The sequence below is a fragment of the Falco cherrug genome, chromosome 6, assembly GCF_023634085.1.
Source record: "Falco cherrug isolate bFalChe1 chromosome 6, bFalChe1.pri, whole genome shotgun sequence".
NCBI classification, from domain to species: domain Eukaryota; kingdom Metazoa; phylum Chordata; class Aves; order Falconiformes; family Falconidae; genus Falco; species Falco cherrug.
Genome location: NC_073702.1, coordinates 53,149,825 through 53,176,657, shown reverse-complemented (window position 1 = coordinate 53,176,657; position 26,833 = coordinate 53,149,825). Strand labels below are relative to the sequence as shown.

At 38.0% G+C, this 26,833-nt stretch overlaps 1 protein-coding gene across 1 annotated transcript in view; it reads left to right on the top strand.

The window, feature by feature from the left end:
* Positions 1–26,833, top strand: part of PDE7B (phosphodiesterase 7B) — a 181,051-nt gene that overhangs the window by 49,808 nt on the left and 104,410 nt on the right. The window contains exon 3 of the mRNA XM_055713436.1: positions 10,352–10,412. Within this exon, the coding sequence (XP_055569411.1) occupies positions 10,352–10,412 (61 nt within the window). The remainder of the gene's footprint in view (positions 1–10,351; positions 10,413–26,833) is intronic.

The following is a 26,833-nucleotide window of genomic DNA, read 5'->3' as shown; positions in this document are numbered from 1 at the left end:
TTAGGGTCCAAGCATACAGCAGATGTTTACACTTAGTGTGAGCTAAATCCTTCTAACTGTAATTGATGAAGAGTGAGGCATCCAGGCTTTCTCTGGAGACAGGTGGGCTAAATCAGTGTCTAGAAATTTCCATCTCTCTTCCTTTATGAACGTAAAAACCTGGAGGTCAGTTTCCTCAAGTGAGATTAAAAAAATTCCACCATAGTTTTAAATATGTTGTAGATGTTAATTGTTTGGGAGTTCTATAAAACAGATGTTCTACCAAAACAGAGACTTAACTGAAAGAAATAACTTGGTCAGGCACTCAGTATCTTAGCAATTGTCTGAAAATATACAAGGAGAATGATTTTTCTTTAAGCCTATCACATAAAAATTGTGAATAAAAAAAAATAGGAAAACAATAGATCTTAGGAGTTGCTTTTCAATTCCATCTTTAACATAAATATATATTAAATCACACTTAAATAACACAAGACAAAACCAAACACATCCAAAAATAAAATCTGAAAGGACAATGCTACGTTGTACACACAGTTTTCTCCTGGGGGGACCAGATAAAGAACAAACTATATATGGCAGATATTAGTCATATTACTTAATACACCTACTGCAACAAATTCAGATGGTGATAAGGTTGGTAATAGACACTGAATAGAAATGATGCTATGCATGTTAGTCAGAATCAGATTGGTTAACACTAAAAATCAAAGGCATTTTCTGGTTTTGTACAGATAGGTAAGGGATATATGATAGAAACTGAACCAGTAATAGTTCACTGTCTTGACTTTGGCAGCTAAGACTGGAAGATATGAGCAAAACCAGGCCAAAAGGCAGTGTAAGATTATTCCCATGACAAAAAAAGGTTAACAGGTTAATATTTTTTTCTTATACAGATGAAGCACAGTTCTCAGTTTCTCCCCAAAAATTAGTATCTAGTTGAATAGGGAGTAACAGGAGACATGGCCTTGCCATTTTTGCAAAATACTTGAGGTTTACTACATACAACAGGAGGACATATCCCTTCAAGAGAATTTATCTTCAGAAGGTCAATTCAGATGAAGGGAGGGAACCACATGCAACCAAATCCTTTTCTAACCTTTAGTTAGTTCCCATAAATAGTAGGTGTTGTCTCTTCTTAGCAATGCCTGAAAGAATAGTAACTATTTCCTTTTTCTTGTTTGGATTACAAAGAAATCTGGTTTAGTACAGAGGCATTCTGTGAAATTAATTTGTGCCCCACTTTTTACTAAATATTACAGTTCTTCTATACTGTGCTTTTCTGTATGTCCTGTTTATTTAGAGTGTGAGGTACATGATCTTTTTTTCTTCTGCACAAATACAGTTCTTCATAATCAAGTCTGAAATAGTTTTGTGTCCCTTAGTGATGAAAACTTTTTAAGAAAACAAAGGTGTGGCAGGTAAAGTGTTTGCAGTAGAGTGACTTAAGAGGTCTTTTGCCCTCTGATTTACTTAGGATCTTATTTGGGTTACACATCAAAGTGAACTCTGTATCATTCCAGACTTGTTTGAATACCTGTTCGCAAAACAGGATTATGACAGTCACAGATATCTATGAAACTATCATAGCTTTATTTTCTCTAGACTGGTGTTTGATAGCTGCAGAAGACTTTGAGTGCAGACCTAGGGGACATTCTGTTCCCATGGAGTCTCTTTGCTGTTTTTATTCCAGTTGTTTCTGAATTCTAAAGTAAGCCTCTTCAGAAAAAAATGGTTTTACAATTTTTGTATGGGGAATCAAGATGTACATCACTTGGGAAGGCCTTGGGACTACAAGAGAAGAAGGAAGCTACCTGGGAAATTCGTTTCTTGTGTAAACTCTTATGATGAGATTAACAACGAGTAAAAGAAACATTTGCTGGAGCTTTGTCCTTTTCTTTTACTGTCTCCAGGATAGACTAAGAGATTATAACCAGGATCTGCTGAGAAGTGAGAGAAGATAAAAGAGCAGCTTCGTGCTGCACTTGCCAACAGTACACCTGTTTTGAATTGATGCTTTCACGCATTTAAAAAGAAAAAAAAACAGAATTGAAAAAAGTCTCTGCTTCTGGGAATTATTTTCAGGGAGAAAATTAGTCTTTTTAGCATTGCTCCAAAAGACTGCAATCTTGGAAACTGCAACTAATATGTCCATAAAACATGGATTTCCCTGTATCTGAAATATGTTTATAGTGGTTATTGCGGTATCGTCTAAATCTTTCCTGACAAAAAATGGCATTTGTATGACTCCATTATTATTAATCCATGTTATTAATCGCACTTTGAAAGTTGTTGAAAAGTTGTGTTAGTTTCAATGATACTTTCTTTTAATGCAGAAGATGCTGTTCCCCGAGGTCTAATATAACAATTTTTGAAATACAGATTTTTTCTGTCAAAACAACACTTGCTGTTCTTTAGCTCCATATGTTCTGTATGTAGAAATATGATGTATGCTGGCTGTGCTTGAAGTTCTGAAAGTCACTTTTGCAGTGCTAAGGTTATTTCGTGTTTTTTGGTTTCATTTCCTTTTCCAAAATACACTAATAGAAGAGTACTTCCAATTGATAGTTATGACTGTAGAAGCATGTGTTAATGGGCTAAAATACTGCTATAGGTGCCCACTTTTACAGTAGGTGTTTGGTAATGCGCTGGGCAGATGCCAGGCCACTGGTACAGAACAGCTGAGGACAGGGCTCATACGCTAAGATCACTTACAGTGGCAAAAGAGTTTAAAAATGTGTACAAGGCACAAGAGCTCAAAATGTTTGAGAAGGATAACCAGAACCAAATTTGGGAGTAAAGCTGTAAGTGGTTGGTGATAAGCTCAGAAGATGCAATCAGAAGGGAGGTTTTCATGTTGTGGCCACTGAAACCATCTACACAGCTAACGAAAACAAGGCCCAAGACCGCGCTTTGCCTGTGTCCACTGTGCACAGCAGCTGGGCCTAGGTGCACCATGCAGTGACACAGCACTGCAGGAAGGATTTCGTTCATAGGAAGTTTTATTTGCAGAGTCCCTCATGGATGGCAGACATCAAACACTGAGTTACCTTAGAGAAAGAGCAAGGAGAGAAAGAGAGCAAAAAAGGAGAAAAGTAAAAGCTTCCTTTTAACTGCATAACCAATTCTCCAGTTGTACAGCTATCCATGGGACACCCCTACCTTCAGGCCCAAGCTGTGTGTGGTACACAAGCAAGGAACTGAGGGTAAGTAGTTTCTTCACTCAGAAAGTGGTCAGGGAGACAGTTTTATTAGGCAGGAGAAACCCCATGCTCGTGTGGGCTTACTGGCACTGTCTTCTTGTCCTTCCTGAGACTGTGCTTTTGTATGCAAAGCATATAGTATGCCATGGTACACACAAATAAGCAGGTGCCAAAATTCATCCCACATTGCTCTGAATAGCCCGAGGAGACTCTTCAGGAGATTTTATCTCCCACACCCCTTTGATTTGCTTCTTGGAAAGAGTGGTGTGCCAGTCAGTACTTCTGAAGCTTTGACCCTTCCTTTGATCCAGCAAGTCAGTGAGAAATATGTGAGAAAAGCATGTGGTTGAAGCTGAGACCTAAATTTTCACAAATTAATCCTGTATTTTCCTCCTGTTACATATTTCAATAGAAAATGAAAGTTAAAATAGCAGTGACCATAGCTAGAACAGCCCAGCTCTGCAACTCAGAGGAGGAGGAAAGACAATTATGTGGTCCAGAAAATGTTTAAATACAGAGAACTTTGATGTTTCACATCAGAGCAACAATAAATAGAGACAACGAATTTGCCTTTTCCCTAGTATTGATATTTTTCTCTCATCTTCCCTCCCACTTAGAACTGTTTTTGTGGTGGGAGGATCCATTACGTAATCTACAGATGTTTTACATTCTTTAAAATATAAACTAGAAAATAAACTGTAATACAGATTCATCCCATGAGAGTAAAAAATTAGTCTGCTCTTTAACATTTCTTGGATGATGGCACCCCCTCAGAACATGCCTACAAGTTGTGCCTCGCCTGTTAATGCACACTCAACTGTGACTTATTGCTTATTAAAAACTAACATGTTTATTACTTGGTAATTGTAGATTTGGCTCCCAGTGCCCATGTTATAAACACTTAAAAGTAGAGATGCCATACTGAAACACTGACAGATTCTCAGGAGCGTCAGGGCTACTGGTGCCTCCCTAATGTAGTCACACATTGTTAGACTTCTTTTTTTTCCTTAACTGAAGAAGAAAACAAAGCAGTTAAACTGCTATATCCATTTTCCAGCAACATTAATCCATTTCAAACCACTCTTAACCATAGTAAATCACAGGTTTGTGAGAAAATGAACTCCCTAAAGGTTCACCTCAGGCTATTTAGCCCACAAACAAGTTGCTGACTACTGGCAACAATGGTTGGTTGGGAATTATTGCTCAGTTTAGTTGTAATTACTTATTTTGCTGTGTCTTCTGTTCAGAGTAGCTGAGGGTCTACAGCATGGTAAATTCCAGAATGAAATGCATTGCCAAGATGCTGCTGGAGATTGACACTGACAGTGTTGAAAGGTTATTTGAACAACATGTTTTAACTTCCTGGAGGGAAGAGAAGCCTTCTCTTTTATGGGGAAATCTTGGAAAGGGAGGAGCTCTCAAAACAAGTCTGCCAGACGTAACTATTCTACTGTGCAGAAAATCATCCAGATGTTAATAGAACTGGAATTCTCATTTTAAGCATGCCTCATTGTTGATGATAAATAGGGAAGCTGGAAAGTTTACCCATTAAATGTAGTATAGCTGTGATACAATAGTTGCAATGTAATAGTAGTAATTTGAACAGCAGAAAATGTAGCATTCTGGCTGCTAATAGTATTTTAAAGTCAATTGTCAGTGTACTGTGATTACACCACATTTATAATTGGGTGGGCATACACACACAATACATACCAGTTCAAGATAAGAGTACTTTTTTGTGGCGCAATTTAGTGGAACACTTAACTTGCCAAATGCAGTCTACATCTTCAGGTAAGTATAAGATGTTATCTATAATCATTATGGGAATAAGGCCCAGGGAGGTAATGTGTGAACAATCACAATTTCTATAGATCTTGGGCAATTTTGTTAGCTGAAAGATTCTAGTGGTATTTGCTACCAATGGGAATGTTCATATATGCAATTCTCAAGTTTTATTCATTATACACATGTTTTCATGTGAGAAAGGCTAAGTAAAGTTCCTGAGGAATTCAAAGTTGGCAATTCAAAGTCACATGAATAGGGTGAGCTTTTTGCAGTCATTCAGTCCATAGAATATTGATCAAATACAGGCCTGTTAAATTTTAATTAAGGTGTGATATAGAGAAAATAAGCTTTAATCTCTAAACAAATAAAAAACATTGGCTTAATTTCCTTTGCTAAGGCCAACAAAGGCCATGGGTAAAGATAAAGAAAAATTCGTGTTTGACATTTAAGTGCATCTCAAGATTACACAGAGTATTGGTAGGGAACTTCCTTGTTTCACATAAACATTGATTTAATCACTAACAGATATCATTAGAAGGCTTTCATTTTGGGGGAGGTGCTTGTGAAAAGGCTGAGGCCAGGACAGATTACATGTGTCAGTCTGCTCTGGTCGTTCCTGTACTTTCTTTTGTCCCTGTCAGAGAGGACAGACAGAACTGGAAATACCACCAATGTAACAAGGCATTGGAAATCCTACAGTTCCTACACTCTGATATTTCACCAGCATTCAGGATGAATCCACCTTAAATCTCCTCCTAGGCAGCCTGAAAACAAAGAGAATGTGGCCTGGCTCCTTGTGAAATATTGCCCTTAATTTTCAGCTATTTATATGAGTAGCCAGTTGTTTTTATTAAAAGATTGCTAAAACTTATGAAGTACTGTTGTTTTTCACACTAACAGACTTCACGTCTGTAATTCCTTAAGCAATTAGAATCATGCTTTTACATACTAGAGGACTTTACTCAATTACTTTTTTAAAGATGATGAAGAAAAGAACATAAAAGGAAAGCAGATATATGAATAACAGGAGCATTTTTTGCCTCTGAGCTCATCCATTCTTTTATAGAAGCATAGAAGCCATTTGCTTTACTTTAAATTCTTTTAATCAGTTGTATCCACAAGTATATCTTTTAACTCTCATTTCTGAAAGAATGTGAAATTATATGCAGTACTCTGAAAAAAAAAAGGAAATAAAAAGCTCTTTTACCAAAAGTGTTGTTATGTACACTCTACTTCTTTCTCCTATTGGTAAAAGTGAAGCACATTAACTTAAGGCTACTTTAAAAAAAGAAATCAGATGGATTCTTTAAAACTATTTGGCATGCAATCAATGTGCAATTAACACAATTCCTCTGTCGGTATAATAATCCCTGTCACTTTCTGCAAAAGGAAAATTATCCAATCTGTTGTCATGTTTGGCTGATCATGTACATTGAGTACCTCGTTGGTTATTGCAACATTTGAAGAGACATATATGTTGAACACCATAATCAAGATGTGCAGAACAGAACAGAACAGTGAAGCCTATAAATATGGTTCCTACTTCAATAACCTTTTAGCTGACTAAGCTGGCTTTTCAAAACTTCATTGTCTGCAGCTTAAAAAGGTCAAAATTGTGCATGTTCAAATTTCATGCCAGAAAAACTATTATATTTTTAAACACTATACAGTCTAAAATTATTAATATAGCTAAATGTTAATTATATGCATTTAATAAGTAGAAAATTAACATGCCACTTACTGCAATTCTCATGACAAAAACTTTCAGATCTTTACATGCTGGATTTTATTATAGGTAAGAATTTAGCCCTATTTCTTTCAATTACTTGATTTGCATCTCTCTCTCTTCTTAAAACATGTAATGCTTTAATTTACCATACAAACACAAGATTAATAGAATTATTTCAAAACCAGTTTTTTCATAGATAAAATTTTCTCTACAACATAAAAAACCCCACTAAGGATATATTCTTTCTAGGGTACATACAGCCCATATCAAATCCTCAAATGCAGGTGGTGTGAGCCCAGGCATGCTGGAAATGGAAACCCAGCCTATGAATGATCACGTAATACTGGAGAAGTAAAATGAGATGCATTACTGCATTAGTACAACTGACTAGAATCAATTTTCCAGCCGCTCTCTGCATGAACTTTTCTTCTGCCACTTGTGAGAGACTGAGATCTAAAATACCCCAAACTCAGGATCCAAGAATATGATTTATCCTATTTTTAGAGAGTGAATTCTTAGACCTTTAAAGAGCTTCAAATATAGGTCAGAACTACGAATCCAACCTCATTATAGATTTCAAGAAATAAAGTTCAGAGGCAGCTTTTCTGTTTGAGTTTGTTGCTCTTCCTAACTGGATAATGTGTTTAGTCTTTACAGCTCACCATTGACACTCTTGCTTCTCTAAAATGGGAACAGAAAACTGATACCTTCCTCCAGACCTGATTCCTATGAATACAGGTAGTGCTGCTTATAAGCAGCAGCTTCCAGAGGCTGTTTAGCCAGTCTTTAAGAGAGATGTCATATTTCTCTCAGCTTCCCCAACAGACATATATGGTGATCTACACGTGTGCAATAGGTCTGCATATGTATAGCAGATATGTCTGGGGTTATTCTTCTCCTCTCTCTGCTTTCTGACCGGTTGAAATTAAAAAGTAGAATAACCAGCACTTAATGTCAAAGTCCTGTTCTTGCTCTCTGATGGATCCAATGTCAAAGTCCTGTTCTTGCTCTCTGATGGATCCACTACTGACTCTGTAGCCAACTTGGAAACTTTCAGGACAGAATGAGCAGCTGCTGTGGGACTAGTTTGGAAATGCATTGGGACTGGAGATGCTTTTGGCCTCGTCTCTCAGTACCAGCCCTGATATACAAGCAGGCGGAACAAACCCAAACCAGAAAGGGAAGTAATCTGGGCCAGGAAAAGGACAGGAGAAGCGTAGCCAACACTGGCAGGAATTCACAGTAGTGGTGGCAAAGTCTCAGCTTAATCCTAAAGATTAAATCCTGAAGTCATTCCTTCTTGTTCATGGAAAACGTTCACTAACAGCAAAAATGCCCAAAGAACTCTGTTTTTCAGATGAGCAAAAATGAGCCCCTGCTGTAATTCGGTGCCACTTTACACATCCAGGATCCAGCAAACTCTTTTTCAGATGCTCTGAGAGTTTGGTAACAGCTCATGTTTCAGCCCGTTGATGTGTACCTATGAGCTTTTATTAGCATCAGAAATTAAATGGCTGCAGAAGCTTTTTCTCCTGGTGTTTTCAGCTGCAGTGGTAGTAGTGAAAAATCTCCTAGGCTGACTGTTGTAGTATGATTTTCAGTCAGTTCTGTGAATTGTAGGGGCTAAGAAAATTCAGATAAGGCTATGAACTTCTATACGGGTATCTGAATCTTACTTGCAAAGTTTTCAAAGTTCATCCATCATCAAAATGGATTCTGTGGGATCTTAGTGGACTCTGGGGAACGTTAGCTGTTTTACCAATTTCATAACACTAGGACTGGTGAGTATTGTTAGGTATTGTAAGACATCGTTTGCCAGCCTGAAATGTGATGTTTATATGAATATGTCTGTAACATACAATACGTCTGAGGGACTAAATCAAAAATAACCAAAGGTTTTCAAAGAGCAGCATAAAATTAGGGGTGAGGTGGGCAATTAATTTTGACGTGTTTTCTTGCATCTGAGTCTAAGTATACTTATGGTCATGAAGAAGCTGAAAGATTTCTGTGAAAAGATCTTAACATTCTTCCTAGAAGAACAAATAGCAAATTTCTATTTCTCCTGATAGGGAGCTGGTATAAGAGCATTTGTAAAATCAGCTTTGAAATGCTGGGTGTTGTTTTTCTTTTACAATCTTATAGAACATGCTCCCACCTAGGAAGGTTAATACAGGCGTCTGTTTGCTTTTTTTAGATGTACTGATATATGAAAAGACTCTGTGTGGGAGATGGGCTTTTGTTTGTTTGTTTGTGTTTATTTCAGTGGGAGGGAGGTGAAGGCTATTTTTAAAATAGTGAGTTCCAAATATGTTGTTCATTTATGAAAATGTTGCTGTGTATCATCTTCTTTGAAGCTCTGGGTTCTTTTACTTACATGATTCTCTGTAGGTTTTAATATTTGCTGTAAATGTCACTTTTATTTGAAAAAGATAAAAGAAAAAGACAGTACTAACCACTTTGTCTTACATAAGAAAGCAAGCCATAGGTGCTGAAAAGGGGAAACTGCTTAAGAGAGAGAAAGGAAGAGGAAGGGAAATGGATAGCTCTCAGTGGTTTTTCCAAACGTGAACCACTGTGCTGTTATTCACATTTGGTCATAGATACCAAACCCATAAATATGTAGATAAGGAAGTACAGACCACTTTTACCTATAAAATCTGAGGCTGTCCTTAAGCCCACATCATGAGCTATCAGTGTAGTGGGACAAAATAGAATCTTTTTTTGTAGCACCTGAGGCAACCACTACTGAAGGGAGTGTGATCTGTACACTGACTGACTTTAATCGGAGCTGGATCAGACCCATGAGCCACACCAACTATGTTTCTCCTGGCAGCTAAACTGATATGTCTGTCTGGATAAAGGACTCAAAAATTATGTCTTTTCATTGAAAGCAACCCAGCACTTCTGTATTCTAATCCTAACTCTAATAATGTTCCTTCACTGGGTTTGTGCAGGGACAGAGCATCAGCCCTGATAATACATCTGTACATGTGAATATTATTTTTCATTAACAAAACATATTACCATAGAGTTGTAAATTATTTGTACCTTACAAAAAACAATTTTACTCATAGGTGTTACGGAGAGTTCAAATTTTGTGAAATGACAGCTTTCCTTGATAAATATTTAAGAGTTGGGAGGGGGAGTAAATAAGTTCATTTTACAGAAATGCAAATTGTTGGATCAGCATAGCTGTTTGTTTTGTTTTCAACTGCACCGTTTCACAGATGCTTTTTAGGGTGCAGCCCTGTGACAACTAAATCAGTGTACCGGAGAGGGCTACAATGTCTACCAGTGGTAAATGAGGCCTCCTGTACAATTGGATCTGGTGGTAACAAACAGTAACATGGATCAGGCAGTAACTTAAGCCATAGATACAAAAGTAATAGGTTTTACCTCCAGTCTTTCTTGATGAACAACCTAGAAAACAGTGTTGACCCATCCTTGCACATTAGTGATGTCACTCTTCCTCAAACTTTGTCTACTTGAAACTCTTTCGATTTTGACATGTTTACAATGTGTCTTTGTACATCTCTAGTTCCAAAACATAAACAGGGGTATCAGAGGACAAGGGCAGGGATACCATCACAGAGCCTTTAACTAAATATATCCTTTTTTTTTTTTTTTTTTTTTTCAGAGGTGCGGAGAAATCTCATTTGATAGTCCTGACCAGAATGCCAAATGTGTTCGCATGCTAGGTAAGGGTAAGAGTCTTTTCCCCTTTTGATACAAGAAGCGTGCAGAAGTGTGTTTAATTGGTGATTTCTTCTCAAAAGCATGTGATAACGGTGATAACTCACAATGGCATTTACACAGCTCATCCACATGTAGTCCGCCTTAATATATTCTTTATGGTTAATTTTCAGTTATTGAAACAAAGTATATATTCCTGTAGTGCCCATCTGCATAGATGAAAAAATAGCTGTACCAGCACTCTAATTGTAACCTCTGATGTACTCAAGTAGAGAAGTCATATTTGAAAGCTAAAAATCTGTACTTTGAAAGAGAGTATTAATTTCACAAATATGTGTCAAAAGCCTTTAGGTCAGACCTTCAGCTGCATCAATCAGCAAAATTTCAATCACTCTGATTTTACAGATTTGCACAGGTGTAGCAATTTACCCAGCATTTGTAAAAATTAAGTAGAAGGGTCTATTTGGAAACAATACAGGAACGTTCTGCTGTTTCATTTATTTCTGTGACCAATTTTATTGTATTTGCTTTTTTCATCTACAGTGCTGTACCGAAACTTTAACAGCATGGCTAGTATGACAGTGAAAGACAGGCAGTGTCTAAAAACCTGAAAGGTCATGTCTACTCAGAAAAAACGAAATCACAGAATACTTGCAGGGTTAGACTTTAAATTCTAAAGACCTTTCACCAGCCAGGGTTGAGGTAAATGTATGATGTAAATTAGAGCATTGCATCTAATGACATGAAGACTGAAATAGTCACAATTTTAAAAACTGCAACTGGCAATGTCTAGGAACTTAATTCCCATCTGGGTGCATAGCTCTGTTCTGTAATAACAGATTATGTGGTTTGTTGTTTATATTCATTAAATCCTATTGTCACAATAGACTGTAATTGCTGCAGAGGAAATCTGTCATGCTTATAGTGCACAGATCCCAACAGATGAACTGACACAATGGGCCATAATGATTTGTTACATCAATGATCCATGGTTAGAGGTTCTTAATGGAACAAGCTGACAAAAAAGATACACTTGTGATCCTTTATCATGCCAATTATAATCTACAGCTTAAATACCATTGAGTTTGTAATACTGTAGTTCTAAGGAAGTTATATCCGCGCAAATGCTATTATCCATTAGGGGGAAAAAAGGGAGGGTGGGAGAGGAGGGAAAAAAAATGACCTGAAGATGAAAGCCTTCTGCATGGGTTGGTTCATCATTTGGTTTGGCATTTTTATAACAAGTCAGCTTGAAATTGGGAGCTTGGCATCATCTTTAATGCAAATGATTCTTTAGGAGCAGTGAGCAGAACAAGATCTTGTTTCCATTACGTATATTCTTATCTATGTCTTGTAGTATATGTATATGCAAGAATGAGAACATATGCTGTGCTCTGTAAGGAAACTGCTAGGAATGTAAAAATGACTCCAAGGGGACATGCCAAAGGTGTGACTGGCTCTCAGAGGTTACATCTCTTCTATTTAAAAATATTTTGCCTGCTATTACTATTCTTCAGTGTCTCTGACAAGTTGAAGACTGTAGTGTCATATATAACATAGGATATTACATTTCACTCCAAGGTATCTCAAATCATGTACAGAGCTGAGATATTCTAAGTGCAAGTGGATATCCCACAACTGGCTCTGCAAGAGGTATGGAAAGTAGAAACTAGCATTATATGGTTGCTCTGAGGGCAACTACTGAAGAGTCTGGACAGAACTCTGTACTGAAGACCAGGAGCCAGAAACCGTGCAACCTGAAAGGTCTAAGACTTTGTGCTGAATGCATCACGTAGCATCAAATTTCGGATTTTACAAGGGAATTGAATTTCCAAGAGAACAACACACAAAGCATCACTGATCAATGCAAAGCTGACATCAATATGTCTGTAGGTGTAACTAGTGAAAAAAGCACAACATGCCTTCAGAAAGGGACATCTTTCTTGACTGCACAGTCTTTGAAATATGCTGAAACAATCATGCTGTCATTTACTGTAACAGTGACACAGTGCTGACAGAAATCTAGAGGGCAAGTCTCAGCAACTGCAATAGGATAATTAGTAAGAAAAGAAACAGAGGAGTCTGGAGTTCTGACTCTATTTCTCCAGGGATCTTTGCTGCAAGACCAGTCCATACTTGGAACTGTACCTTACTTAGCAGTACTCTGAAATGGTAACAGCTGGTTTTGTCAGAAAAGGTCTGTATCTGGGTTATACTTACTGGTTCTGTGTTAGCATCAAATGTAGAGGTTTTCAGGAGTAATGCAAGGCTTGCTACTGTAAGTCCACATTCCCTGAGGTAACATGGAGTGTGTGCATGGAATTCTCTTTCTATAAAGGTTGATGAAGAGAGGTTTGCAGTGAAAATCTTACTGTATTCCTATCTTCCTCCTAGAAAGCAGGAAATAATAGATACAGAAATGCCTAAACGCTTACAATGGCTATAGTGAAAGCAGGCAGCTTTTCAATGGACTGAGTAGATATTGCTAAACCTGAAGTTGAGAGCAAAAGAAACAGTCTAATGCCTCCCTTTTCAGCATTGGATTGATCAATATTTATAATGCAAGTGTGAAAAATAACTTGAACAACTAAATTACACGGCCACTTAGCAAGCACTGCTTCCTGAGGCTATCATAGATGTGTTCTGCTCAGGATATGGTTAGTATCAGTGTAATTAAGTGTACTAAAGTTCCTACAGAAAATTATGTTCTCCCACTTATTCTTTATAACGTGCTTCTTTCTTTACACTTCTATATGTTGTACTATAGTTAAACCAACATAGCTTCTGTAACTGTCACAGAAGAAAGTCCGTCAGTGGCCCACCTTAGCCTTTTGAAGACCAGTGTTCAGATCCTAAATCTATCACAGATTTCTTGAGCCTGGCATTGGCTAAAGCTTTAGACATCCCTGCACATCCATTGTCCTTTGGAAAATGGGAGAAGTACTTCCTCGCTTCTTGGGAACAAGAATAAATTTATATGTACAATGAAAAGCTGAAGTACTATAGGAATGTAGGTCATAAAAATACCACACTGCTGATAAAAGTGTGTTGTCAGAGGTTTCCCCTGAATCTCCGAGTCTCTCTGGAGCCACCAGTAGCTCATCAGCACTTGCAGTGCACTGTTCTGCTTGAATTGGAGTTGTTATCAAGTTAGTGAGAGCACTCAACCATGACAGAATTGCTAGATAATGCTGAACTGGATGTCAAAAAGATTTTGCTTTATGCTACATTCTGGAAGTTAGAACCCTGGGCTCCTCCTGCCCTTTACTTTTAATGATTTTGACTTAAAAGATAGCTGGCACAAAATCTGAGCATATAGCAAAGTGCTCACTATGTGGTTGTTAGTCCAGATTTTCATATTATGAAGGGCAGAAGAGAACTATCCCTCTCCCTAGAGCACCCACTGCTATTTTCAATGGCACAACCTGTGGTTAATTTTTCCCATATGTAGACAGACATATTCTGAGCTCAGACATGACACAATGTCGTATCATGCGGAGATAATTGGGTTAGTTTGCTGTGAAAATTGCTGGTTGGATGCCTAAGCTAATTAACTCTGCTGGGAAGAATTGCATACTAGCTTGGAAGAGTCCAAAACTAAGGCAACTTAACCAGTTCTCACATCTTAACTAGCTCATGCAAAGCTAGCTCAGTAACCTCTACATGGCAGAACACTGAGTTTTATGAATTTATGCTGGAAAGAATAACATTCTCATATCAGGCTTTAGGATTAGTACAGAAGGAAAAATGTCTGCCAACTAGAAGAGAAACTTCAGTGTATAATAAATACCAGTTCATACAGAAGAGATATGGTTATCCTTATATTTGCTCTATTAGGAAGTAGGCAGCTGCACTCATCGTAAGATATACAAAATTAAATGGTCCCATCAGTTTTAATCTGTACAGTCTTACTGATGACAGTGAAGTAAGGGGGATGGATGATAAAAGCATATTATCTGGTTTGTTACTCTGGTAACCAGTCTTCCACCAGCAGATTTGGTCTTTACTCTTTGCTGAAACACTGGATAGATTTTGAAGAGGTCACATCTCTCGCTGGACATCTCACCTGTCTGCAGAAGTTTTTCCAGGAGAAATGTGAATTGCCCTCCTTAAGGAGCTAGTTAGTAAAATGAAAACACAAGCCTTCCAGACGCCCCATGGCAAATGGCTGAGGTGCTTTCTTTTCATTATTGTAAATTCCACGCAGACAGGAATAATGTGGGTGAGTTTTGTTTCCCTTTTGGTGTAGACTTAATCCTTGCAAAAGCAGACAGATGAATCCTTGTTTGGGATAAAAGTAGTTTCCTCACAAATAGCCATTTAAAATTCACCCATGAAAAAATCAACTGGGGGAAAAAAAAGGGGGGTGGTATCTTTTTTATTTCTTCCCCAAACTATTAGAATGTTGTTGCTTTGGGGCAACGAACTTTTTCATATTCCAGCACAGAGAGATGCCTACCTCCCTCACCCCGAAAAAGCTGCTTTGTGCCATACTTTCACCATTTATTACCTATGGAGAGTTATGGTTAAAGGCATCGGCATTTAGCCATGAAATGAGTTTCATGGATCCAGCTTCAGTCTTGGTGGCTTTTTGCCCACAGCAGAAAACCACCACACATTTGAACAGAGTTGGCAGCCACAGCTTGAGAGAGAGACATTACTGGAATAACAACTGTGTTGAAAGCCAGGGCTGAGGGGTACTGGCAAGGCTGTGGCTGGCTGGCCTCTGCCTTACATAACTGTTGAACTCACTTTCACTGGGCAGGGGGGTGGAATATCTATTAAAATTTACTTTGAGAAACCAAATCAGGTAAATAACCATATATCTTACTGGGAAAAATAAATAATGAAAAATAGTTAAATGTGTCTATTTGCCCTGCAGTGGAGGGAGAGAAAGAAATGAGGCAGCCAGTCAAATGGTTCTGCACTGGTCAAGCTTTGCAGTTTGGCAAAGTTTTCTGGAGCACTCGCTGACATCATTTGAAATGTGACCCTGTATCTCTTGCACACGCAAAACTTCTACTGAAACTGATAAGCATGCATGAGCAATGGGGTTCTAAATAGCCAAAGACACGGACTATTTATATCCCAGTCATTTGAACACTTAGATGTGTGCCTGACCTTATGCAGACTAAGTATTCTATCTGTGTAAATGACATGAAAATAAGCACATGAATTAATCCTTGTAAAAGCAAGGAATATGCTTATGGAGAAAAGGCCTAAAATCTACAGCGACTAGCAAGAAATCTACACTCATTGCTATGCTGCCCGTCAGGATTACTCAGAACTTTACAGTTGTGGGAGGGGGCAGGCTTAGGATGTCTGCTACAAAAAGATAGGCTTCTATTCCATGAGCAGCTTACGACACAGGATGAAGGGAAGGACATTTTTTCCCCACTATAAAGCAATGGTGTGAATGCATACAGAAAGATAAACACTATGTCTCTTTTTGGTATCTTGGTAATGTAGATAATTTCAAATCTAAACATATAAGCCTACCTGTAAGCTTTTCACTTATATTTCATACTCTAACTGCCAATGAAAGTCTCGCTACCAAGAATTCATTCTGATGAGAACAGTATGATGTAGTTAAGATTTCTGGAACAGTAGTTCATCTACCTAGTCGAGTAGACAAAAAGTAGAGTTTTTCAATTAACTTCTAACACTTTTTCTTTTTTTTTCTTCTAAAATATCACTATAGTTTATTAACACAACTTAAATATAAGACTTAACTCCTGATATTGCAACTATGCTTGTAAACCTATTAAAAAAATTGGTATCTCTGTGACCTTACCACCATCAAAATAGAGGTTTATTGTTCCTCCATGTCACTTAATACCTCCTCCCCCAGTTGAGTGTCTCTTCCTGAAATGCAATACTTTCAAAATCTCACCTGTTTTCTCCAACAACATTCATGATTTGTTCACCATAGTGGTACAGAGAATGCTAAAGACTTGGTGGATCACCCCATGCTTTATCTGGAAGACCCCAGTCAAGATGCCAGGCTACCTGTATTCGAGTGTACCTTGGTGACAGAAAGTGGCAAACAGGTGGGCAGAAGGCTGCAACAGAGACTCCCTTGCCAAGGAGTTCACAGCGTACACACACCATCATTGTGCTACTTCATCACTGTGTTATAGTTTCATGGTAAACAAGTAAGAACTCTTTGTCTTCACCATCATGAGTTTTGTGCCCAAAACCACAGAGAATGTAAATATCAAATCCGTCTTCTAGTTTCATGACTATTTGATTAATTTGCTTAAGAAACTATAAGAAAGGTAAAATAAATTGATAATTCTGATGCCCTTAGTATATTTTAAAGAACAGTTCTCTAACACCATTTTATTATTGCAGTAATTTTGATTTAATTACTGTTTTAGGTAATTATACAGCCTGTAGCTAAGTGACAATGACCACCTGTTTATCCTGTTCTGTCCTGTAAATCAGGTCAGACTGAAACCACTGGTCTTGCAGTATTCTACCTTTCAGAAGGGTGCTGAAGGAGACAAAAACTGGCCTTGGCATTTTGAGTAGGCATATAAAACACTCTTCTGAATGTAATTTCTCATTCTTTTTTTTCTATCACTTGAACATTAACTTGAACCATATATAGTTTTATCTTATGTCTGAGCTTGGTGCAGGAAAGAAATGGGGGTGTCAGCAGACTTGGGAGGAACACAATAATGAGGATTTGACATCTATATGATGTAAACACACCATGATGGCTTTCTCTAGAAGGGAGAGTTACTGTGTTGACCACATCTACAAAAGCCATTCATTAGGACCATGGGATCCAGTTAAGATATCAAAGCTCAAGTGATGCACCCTCTCCCCCAACTAAAGATACCCCAGACCCTTGATTCTTCAGCGTCTCTATCAAAAAGGCTTTTTATTCTCTTGGCTGAGAATCTCACCACATATCGTGTTTAGAAAAAAACACAGGTTTGTAAGTCCTATCCAGTAGTTGCACTCAAAGCATGGCTACAAATACAAGCAAATTTAATGCAGTGCAAAGCTGAGAAAAACTTCCTTCTTTGTCCAAAGCATGCTGCAGGCAGAAGGATTGCATTCTGCTGTCCATTTATGTCATGTTCCAGTGAAAGCTTAAACTTTGAATTCTGGGCTTTCATCGCCCTTAAGTAGTTAAGACACACGGCATCCACTATTCCCTTCCCCACCAAACCCACAGGTGCGGGTTGGTGCTCTGTGTTCCACCTATTGACCCTGCCAAAGAGAAATGCTGGTATGGCTTGAGGAGGACAACAAATAGGCCTATGACTTGTGCCCATCTGGAGGGAGCACACAGATGTAAGACAAGGAGAATCTTGAGGTTTTGTTTCCCAGATCTTTCCTTTTACTTTTTTAATTTCTATATTTTATTTTATTTTATTTTATTTAACTAGGCACTTCTTAGATAAAGTGGAGAAACAGTTGCTTGATTGATTTACTGAAGATGATCTCATATCTTATTTCATGGTACTTGTCACATGAGTTATTGCTGATCCCCTGTTGGAAAAAAGATTTCAAGTGCCTATTCAGTCTGCTTCCTCACAGTTTGAATTTTCCTCGTGCCTAACCTCGTGCCTAAACATGGACTGCATTCACATAATTTCCCATCTTCTTTGTCCAAACTGTTATGAGTGGGATGTGTTCATCCAAAGTACTTGCTGTACAGAAAATTGCTGTGACTAACCATAATGCTGTAATAACTTTCTTTCAAAAAATGGGATGGGGGCGGGGAAAGGAGCAATTATTAGATCTATTAATGGGACCGAATTGTAGAAAAAAACACTTATGCGCAGTTTTACAGCCAGCCATCCTTTCATGATAGTCTAAGTATAATAAAACCTCCAGATGTAAAATTTCCAAACTTAGATTTAAGCAGTTCAAATTATATTTTGTAGTTTGAGCTCATCTCTAGCAATTAATCTTTGTTTCTTTAATTATTACTTGGTGCTCCCTTGCAATTTCACAGTCTCTGCTATTTCCTATAGATGTGTAACTACCCTTAGTAAGAGTGATTTATGTCTGAGAAAGTCATGGGATTCCTGCGCTTTCAAGCACCCAGTTCCTGGCTGCAATGTTCATAAAACTCTCAGATTAAGAATGCATTTTCATATATTCTTCTCTGCTCTGTGTTGTAAAGGAAGTCTCATTGTATTCTGGACCTAAAAAATTTTTGCTGTTCTGAAATAGTTAATAATTTTACCATTCTTACTGAGAATTGGGAGTATATTATTTCTAGCATTTTTTTTTCACCTCTAGTGTAAAAATGAAAAAACCACAAAATCAAACACCTGCTGTTCTTTGGCCTTGCTAACTGGGTAACTAGATTTCCTTGATGGCTTTAGCTTCCTCCTTTTCCTTTCTTTTTTTTAAATAAATTATTATTTCTAATTATAATCTACTGTTTTCTTGTACATCTCATACTTCTTAAAGCATTAAGTTGATCTCTTAGGTCATCCCTTGATCACCGAACTACTTAAGCATATATTCACTTATTCTCACTGAAGCAAAAAAATGGGTTGGCTGAAAAATGTTCCTGTGCCAGGGTCGGTCACAGTGTCCAGCACCGTGCATCTCAAGCCCTGATCTGATCCAAATACTTGAGACTCTGGGTTTATGAAATCATTGAGTGTGACTGTGAATATTGGTAGGAGATGATGGGAACTCAATTTAGCAACAAGAAATGGAATTTCTGAATCTCAAATAGCCATGTCAAGAGATTACTGTATTTCTTACAGAAAAATTCAGTGCTCCTACTGGATTTCCTTTATAAGGCAGTTCTATAGGGCAGATGAAATAATGTTGAAGATAGTTGGGATGCAATTCATCTGACAGAATGCCTGTAAACATCTGTAAAAAACTCTTTTTTTCAAGTCTACAACCATCATCTAATCTTCCCTTTTGTACGATGAAAAGAATGAGAAAGTGGTACTGCCTTCAGACTTGGTTCACTGCAAAACAGGTGCCTATAACTGGTCTGAGGAACCCTACTCAGACAATGCCTGCTTCTCCCCATTCCCAGCTAAAGAAGCTGAAGTGTGGATGCGAGCAGTTGGAGGATATTAATCTCAACTGCTGGAGTACATATATTGTTTTACATAGAATTCAAAGCTCTAAACTTTAAAGTATGAGAGAATAGAAAATCAGGCTAATCAAACTCATATGTAATATAATGTATTGGTTTTTAATGTAAGAGCAATTTCTGACTTTTCAGCATATTTGTAGTAACGTAGATAGCAAATTGGTTTTATGAATTGAGTTCTTTTCTTCATTGCCTTTGTGAGGTCTTAATTTCTCTCTCCTGGCCCTGTGACATAGCTGCAGGACCATTTTCTGACATCTGAATAGCTTGTAAATTCTAGTTGAATAAAGTAAATTGAAAGCATGATGTAAGATTTTTTCAGATGCTTAAGGTGTCCAGATTGGCCTGATGATCAATCACACTGTGGGTAGAAAATTTGACTGTATCGTGAAATGTTTGGATATGAAGACTAAATTCAGCCATTAATATACAAAATATGCATTTGATATTTGTAACATTTGAAGTATACATGTCATCCTGTGGTAACATTTTTAAGGAGGGTACTCTATAGCCTCTCCTTGTAAAGAGTGTGCATAAATTAGTGTTTTATGTCAGATAAGGAGTGTTTTTGAGTTACTACCCCACCTTACTTCAGACTTCGGTTTGCATTATGAAGCAGTCTCAGAACAGACAAACTGGATTATTTTCACATGAAACAGAGCAAGCCATGTGCTCTGGGAGCACCCCCAGTGCATCCTAGCTGCTACTAGACATTTAGTCCATGGAAATAGATTTGGTTCAAGCCAAATCCTCCAAAGCATATACAGTGCAGACGCTGGGGCCTCAGCTGTGGCTGTTCAACCAACCAATCTGCTCTTCTTGTACTACCTGCTTCTGTGAACCTTGCCAGAGAGTAGACACCAGTTGTGACTTCAACCCAACAGTTGCTCTAACACGCAGATTTCTGTACTCCTACATTGCTTCAGGACCATTCAGCTCAGTTAAGGTTTAAATGAGAATGCATAGGGTATGGGTAAATTGTAATTTATGACAGGTTATGAGCATGTGTTTTCCTGGATATTGTTTGCCTACTTCCAGTACGTGTGCCATCAATTTGTGCATGCACCCTAAAACTTTATTAGGTGTTTGTCTTACACTGAAATGAGGACAGGTTTATGGGGAATGGCAAATGTGATTTAGTCCAATGTGAAATAGTCTCCTTTTTAGAATTTAAGGCAAAATGCCTTTTAAATCTAGGTCAGGATTTCACACTGAGTTTATAGATTAACACAGACAAATTTAATTTATAACTTAATTCAAAGGAATTATTAATATTCCAGAGCTTTTTTTATTGACGTAAAATAGTGAGATCCTCACACTTTATTCATGTATATACAAGACAAATTAATATCTTCTCATTTTATAACAGAGAGTTCTAATGAAAGGAATTCAGAAATACTGCCATCATACACTTTATTAGTAGACATTTCTGAGAAGAAAGCAAGGACTAGTGGCCTAGAATTGACTTCTCCATCTGAACATAGTGTAATAAACTATCAGAATAGCAAGAAACATATTACCATGCTAACAGAAGGAGTTATTTTCAGTGCTTTTCAGCCAGTTAGATAACAGTATGTAAAGATAGCCCATGCAGATATAAGTACTTTTGTATTATTGTTGGGTTTGTTACTAAATACTATATGAAATCTCGAACATCATCTTAAAAAGAAGCCTGTTCAGTTTCACTCCATGAGCTGTATTTCAGGTTTATACAGAAGTAGGGAGACAAATTTATTGTTCAGGTGCATGACTGGGCACTTTTTCAAGTCCCAGAATGTGCTCTGGCACTTAGATCATTGAGACAGGTGCTTGTCAAGAGACAGATCATTGCTTGTCTAAAAGAAAAACAAAAATTTTACCTCCCTTGGCTCTAACTGACCTGCAAAGATTTTCTAATGGAACCTGATTTCTTTACCTATTGGTTTTCAGCACTTTATATTTACAGATTCGGTCAGTATCTGCCATACAACAAAATCATGGTTAAACTGGTATTGTTTTGCTTTGCTTTGGAAACCTCAGATAGAGTTGCCAATACACCCAGCCATTTTGTGACTATTCAATTAAAATCACCCCGAGACTGCTCCTATAGAAGGTGTTGTGAGGATGTGAAAGTAAGCTAAGGAGTAGCATAAACTGAGTCCCCAGTTGGTAGCTACATGATGTAGTAACAATAGCAGTCACTGACAGCTGTGTCGGAAAGGGAAGATGAATGGCAGATGCTCCATTGTAATTTCTTGCTATAAGCAGAGAGTATAACAACAAGCATTAATCCACTGGTTTAATCAGAGGTAATAATATGTCCAGGGAGCTACTGCTTCCAAGGCACAAGTGCAATTGCTGTCATTGTACATTTGTCCTAGAGGCCTCTCTAGGCAAGTGCATGTCATACTATTTTAGGAGCCAAAACAATCCAAGTTCATGTGACTTTAATTCTTAGCATATTTCCCTTTTCTTAAAAAGAAGGAATGGAAGCATCATAAATCATGATGTCTAATCTCATTTACTTTCTGTTGTTTGAGAACAACACTCAGGGCTTTTGAAGTCTGTGTATTATTTGTTTCACAGGGGAAAATGGCATTATAATAACCCTCAGAACAGCTTAGAGAGAAAATTCTGTTGGTTTTGGATATTTTCATTTTAATCCAATGCAATTTCTCTGTGCCATGAAGGAATCTGTGTTTGGTTTAGGCAGAACCATCTTAGATACCACAGTTGCTTCAAATTGTGCAGCTCATTGAGACAAAACAAAAAGTCTCTTGATAATTGATGACTGAATAAACAAAGAGGAAACTGGAGGCAGATGTGTGCTGGAAAGCTTTCTGAAATCCTAGGATGGGATGAGGGAGAGTTTGATTTTGATTTTAATCAGAAGCACCACAATTCTTTCTTCACCCCGAACATTTCCTACTTGACATTTTTTGTTCTCTGTCTTTGTTGGGGGAAAACATCCTTGATGTTTAATTTTAAGTGAATTTCAAGTAGTAAATCTAGAAAGGTTTTAGGTTGGCAGCTGTGCAGCCTAAAGCCCTCCCTCTGCAAAACAGCATAAATCCCTCTAACACTGTCCTGCCAGAAAGCTTCTTCCTCAACATGGAAAGACCATCTGCAGGAATTACTAAGCTACCAGCACCTTTGTCCATCTGTTTTTTATATTCTTTATATTGCTGAAGCTGCCTCAAGAGTAACAAGATGTGCTGCAGTATCTTGTATTGTGGACACATTTAACTCCCTCAGTAGGAGCCACACCAGAAGTATAGGTTCACGTAGGCAGGGCCCATCATTCAGCTCCTGTCTTTATTTCTCCTGCTGCTACGCCTGCTTCTCTTCTACTCAAAATCTTGCCTGCCTTTGATAACAAGTATGCATCTAAGCTGGTTGGAGGAAGAGTTTCTTCAGAAATTTTTGACAAAAATTGTTTTCCGAAAATTAGATCCTGTAATTACGTTTCAGTAAAAGATGAAAACTTGAGATCCAAATTGAATAATTTTTAGTGGAAATCCTTTGGCCAGTAACAAGCTTTGGATTCAGAAAAGCTGCTGTGGTGTTTTACTGACATGGTCTTTGAAGGTCTGTACACTTCAATCTTTTATGTGGGATGTGCATCACTGTTTCTCGCTGAGTTACTGCAGCATATGACGGAAGACCCTGGTAACAGCTCACACCACATTCAGCTTGGCTGCGTAACCTCAGTAAGAGAGGAAACAGAGACACTAAGGCTCACCTAAGGAAATCCTGTGGCAACTCTGAATCCAATATTTGCAGATGGAAGCTGAAATTTTGTTTGTGAGGGTAAATGAGCAATAAATTGCTCTGACAAACAGAAACAATTCCTGTGGAATTCAGAAACTTTTTGATAAAAATATTTTGTAGCCAGAAGTCCAGTTTTCTACCATGTTTCTTGAGTAAGCTTATTCACTTAGAGCTAATAAGTAAGCTCTCTACCCAAACACAGTGACTCTGCTTAAGTGGTAGTAACTTCTCTGACATAAAGTAAAACAGAGCAGGGTTAACACTCCATGACATCATGGGAGTGATGGAGCTGATGTAGAAAGTGTCTGTGTATGTCAACTGGAGATCAGAGCTGTTGTGTAGCTTTTGAGAGTGTCCTGCTGATCGAGAAGTTGTCCACTTGACAAGGTAGAAAACTCTGCTTTTAACAGCCTGTGCTCACTGATGGTCCTGCAGCATCTCTTTCATAAAATCAGTTGTTACAGTAGTCTAAAAGAGGATGTCTTCAGTTGTAAAATAAGTAAGCCAGTCTTTTATTCCCTTTAATTGTTGGCACAATGTGGAGCAACACATTTCTCTGAATTGGATTTAATTGGACAAGGGACGAAAATGAAGGTTTCAGGTTGGCCAATGCAACACCTGCTCCCACATGCCAGGCTGCTTTCTCCCATGAGTGCTCGTGCACAAGCACTTGCCAGTTACCCTTTGACTGTAACAAAACCAAAACAAAACCAAAAACCCACCCTGTTTTTAATCAAGTTTCCCAAAGCCAGGCCATCAGAATGGGTGCATCTGTCTTAGTAGAACAGCTTTTTGTCTACATTTTCCCTATCATCATAAAACTACCCTAAAGTGTTGGCTCATGTGTAATGCAGGGCTTTGTGGCAGGTTGTAATTTCTCCTAGGCAAAATATCGTAGCAATTTGTGTCTGAATCTCTGAGTGCCTGAGAAGTGCAGATGTCAATTCAAAGGGGGAACTCAAATATGTATCCACTGAACAAAGTAGCAACACTGGAACAGGGAATTGGCATATTCTGTCTTCTATAGTTATTAAGAATTGAAACAGTCACTCCAGTCCCAACGGGTCTTTGAAAGCATCTGGATGTAGCTTATCAGCCAGTTAGAAAAAGAATATGAACAAACTAATGACAAACAGTCCCTGTTCACTTGAGGACTCTGACTCCTGCATTTGACTTGGCTCACAAGCACCTGACCAACTGTTAAACCACAGAAAGCTACCGTGAAGCTAGTTTAAATTTTAAAAAAATCGTACATAAAAAAACTCACTTTAAAAGCCAAAAATAAATTAAATTTTAAAATTACAGTATAATTTGCTCCAATTAAAATCCCACACTACTGAAGAGGCATTCCTGCACTGTGGTCTCTGAACCAGGAGTCCCCATGAAAGTTGTGTAACAAAATCCAAGAGCACACTGTGAAGCATAGACAAGATCCCCATTCTCCCTTATCCTAGGTGCATGTCATAACCATTACACTACAAAGCCATTTCAGTTTTGCACACACAACACACAACAAACCTTGAATTCTTTTTAGGACAGACAGGCTTTTCCTGCCTAGCACACCCAATGCTGCAGGCAAGGCGTTCTGCTGGGAGCTACGAGCTGTGGAAGAAGCATTCCCCCCGGCAATGAAATTTAATCTGCCCCCACCCCCCCATTTTATGGATAACCCACGTAAATGCTAAACTGCTATATAAATTCCATGCACAGTTTTATTGTTACATAGAGAAAAGGCATCTCTTTTTCTCCTGGTCTGATTTTGTGGTGGTCACCACTAGAGCTTGTGATGAGCCGCACCCTGTACCTGGCACATGCTGAGAACGCCAACTGGAGTGAACACAAGGGGACTCCGGTAGCTGAATGCTTCATATCTGAATGCAAATAGGATGGAAACATGAAAGCAGCAGTGGCTTCTGAGCTCTGCACAATCAGAGGTGCTTTTGAGCATGCTCATCCTCAGATCTTTCAGACATGGACTGGGTTTTAAGGTCAAAAAGCAAGCAAAGCAAGAAATTTGCACCAGGCACAGTGTTGAAGCATTTTCAATGTCAAACAAAAGCTAAGTGGGAGTTTTCAGGGTCTTACCCTTGGATTTAAGCACAAAATCCTATCTGGAATTCCTAAAGCCCATTTCAGCAACATTTTTTGGATCTAGTCCTTAACATCTTGATGACCTATGCCATGTTATCACATTCAGTAAGAAACAGAGACTGATAGGTCTCATCTGTAATTTCCATGCATAGCAGCTGTAGACTGCTTCTAATCATCAACATTCTTTAATTATTAATAATTTTTTTTATTAGCCATGAGTCAAAAGCTTCTCTTTTTCTGGCAAAGGGCTGGGAAGATCAATTTTTCTTTCTAACAGTAAATGTTTTTAAAGCAATAACCCAAAATTTAAACCAGATTTAAATATATTAAATGCAAAACCCCAGATAATTAGCACTTTATATACCTAAGTTGCTAAATACATTATCAAATAGCTATTTCTATTAAAGAATATCCCAAACAACTCTGTAATGAAATTCATGCCTTGTTTTTCCACTTTATAGAGACTTCTTATTCTAACGCAGTACAAGATGTTACTGTACAAACTTCATTCATGTTACCTTCTAATCTATTCTTAGGAAGCATTTTAATGATAACACCTGTTGTTCTAATAACAATTTTCAGTCTTTATTGCTTATGGGATCTAAGGCTAATCAGAAATTTAATGCTTCACTGTGTATGAGTGATTGATCCCAGTATATAAAAGACATTTTTTCCCAGTGCAAGACATTTCTGTCTTTGTACTTTGTGAATACTGGCATTAACAAGAACCTGGAATTAAATCAATGCAAATCAGAAATATGCATTGAAGATTTCCTACATGTATTTTCTGCTTTGTTTCTCACAGGAGAGACTGCCCTTGCATTCCTCAGTTACATAATCACACACTAGAAAAGAGGAAGTGCAATGAATGCAGTTGGTTTATTCCCCGCAGGAGTTCCCTCTGGTAGAGTATGTCAAAGTACTCCCAGCCGTCAGTCTGTCAGGTCTGCTCGGATGTTTTGGAAGACAGCGTGCTCTGAATGGGAATGTAACAATAGCAGGCTGATTTTTCAGCAGCCAGCACTGATAACTCTGATAAACAGTCTTCTTGAGGTAAGAAGTGACGCATTATCAGAGGTTCCTGCCTTAGACGCCAAGGTTATTCATCATGTAATTGGATATTGTTGGAGAAAACCATAATTATCCCAGATTTAAAGGCATAAGGCCATCTAGTTGATAATATATGGTCAAAGATAATCATTCACTGCTGAATCCACTTTAATCTTTCCTATTCATTTACTTTTAAGAGATGTGACCTAACCAGGTCTTACTTAAACAAAGCTGTGACTTACTGGCTTCATGATTATTGTTAAATTACAGACCTGGCGCACTTGGAATTTCATTGCTGTGGTACGGTAAAACTTAGACCCTCCTAATTCAGGAGTCCAGGAAGTTATCAGTTGACAAAAGTGAGGAACATGTACATCCCCCAGCAGATGTGGAGGTTTAGTTCTAGCTCCAACCAGCAGAGAGCAGCTGCAGTAAATACCTGCTATT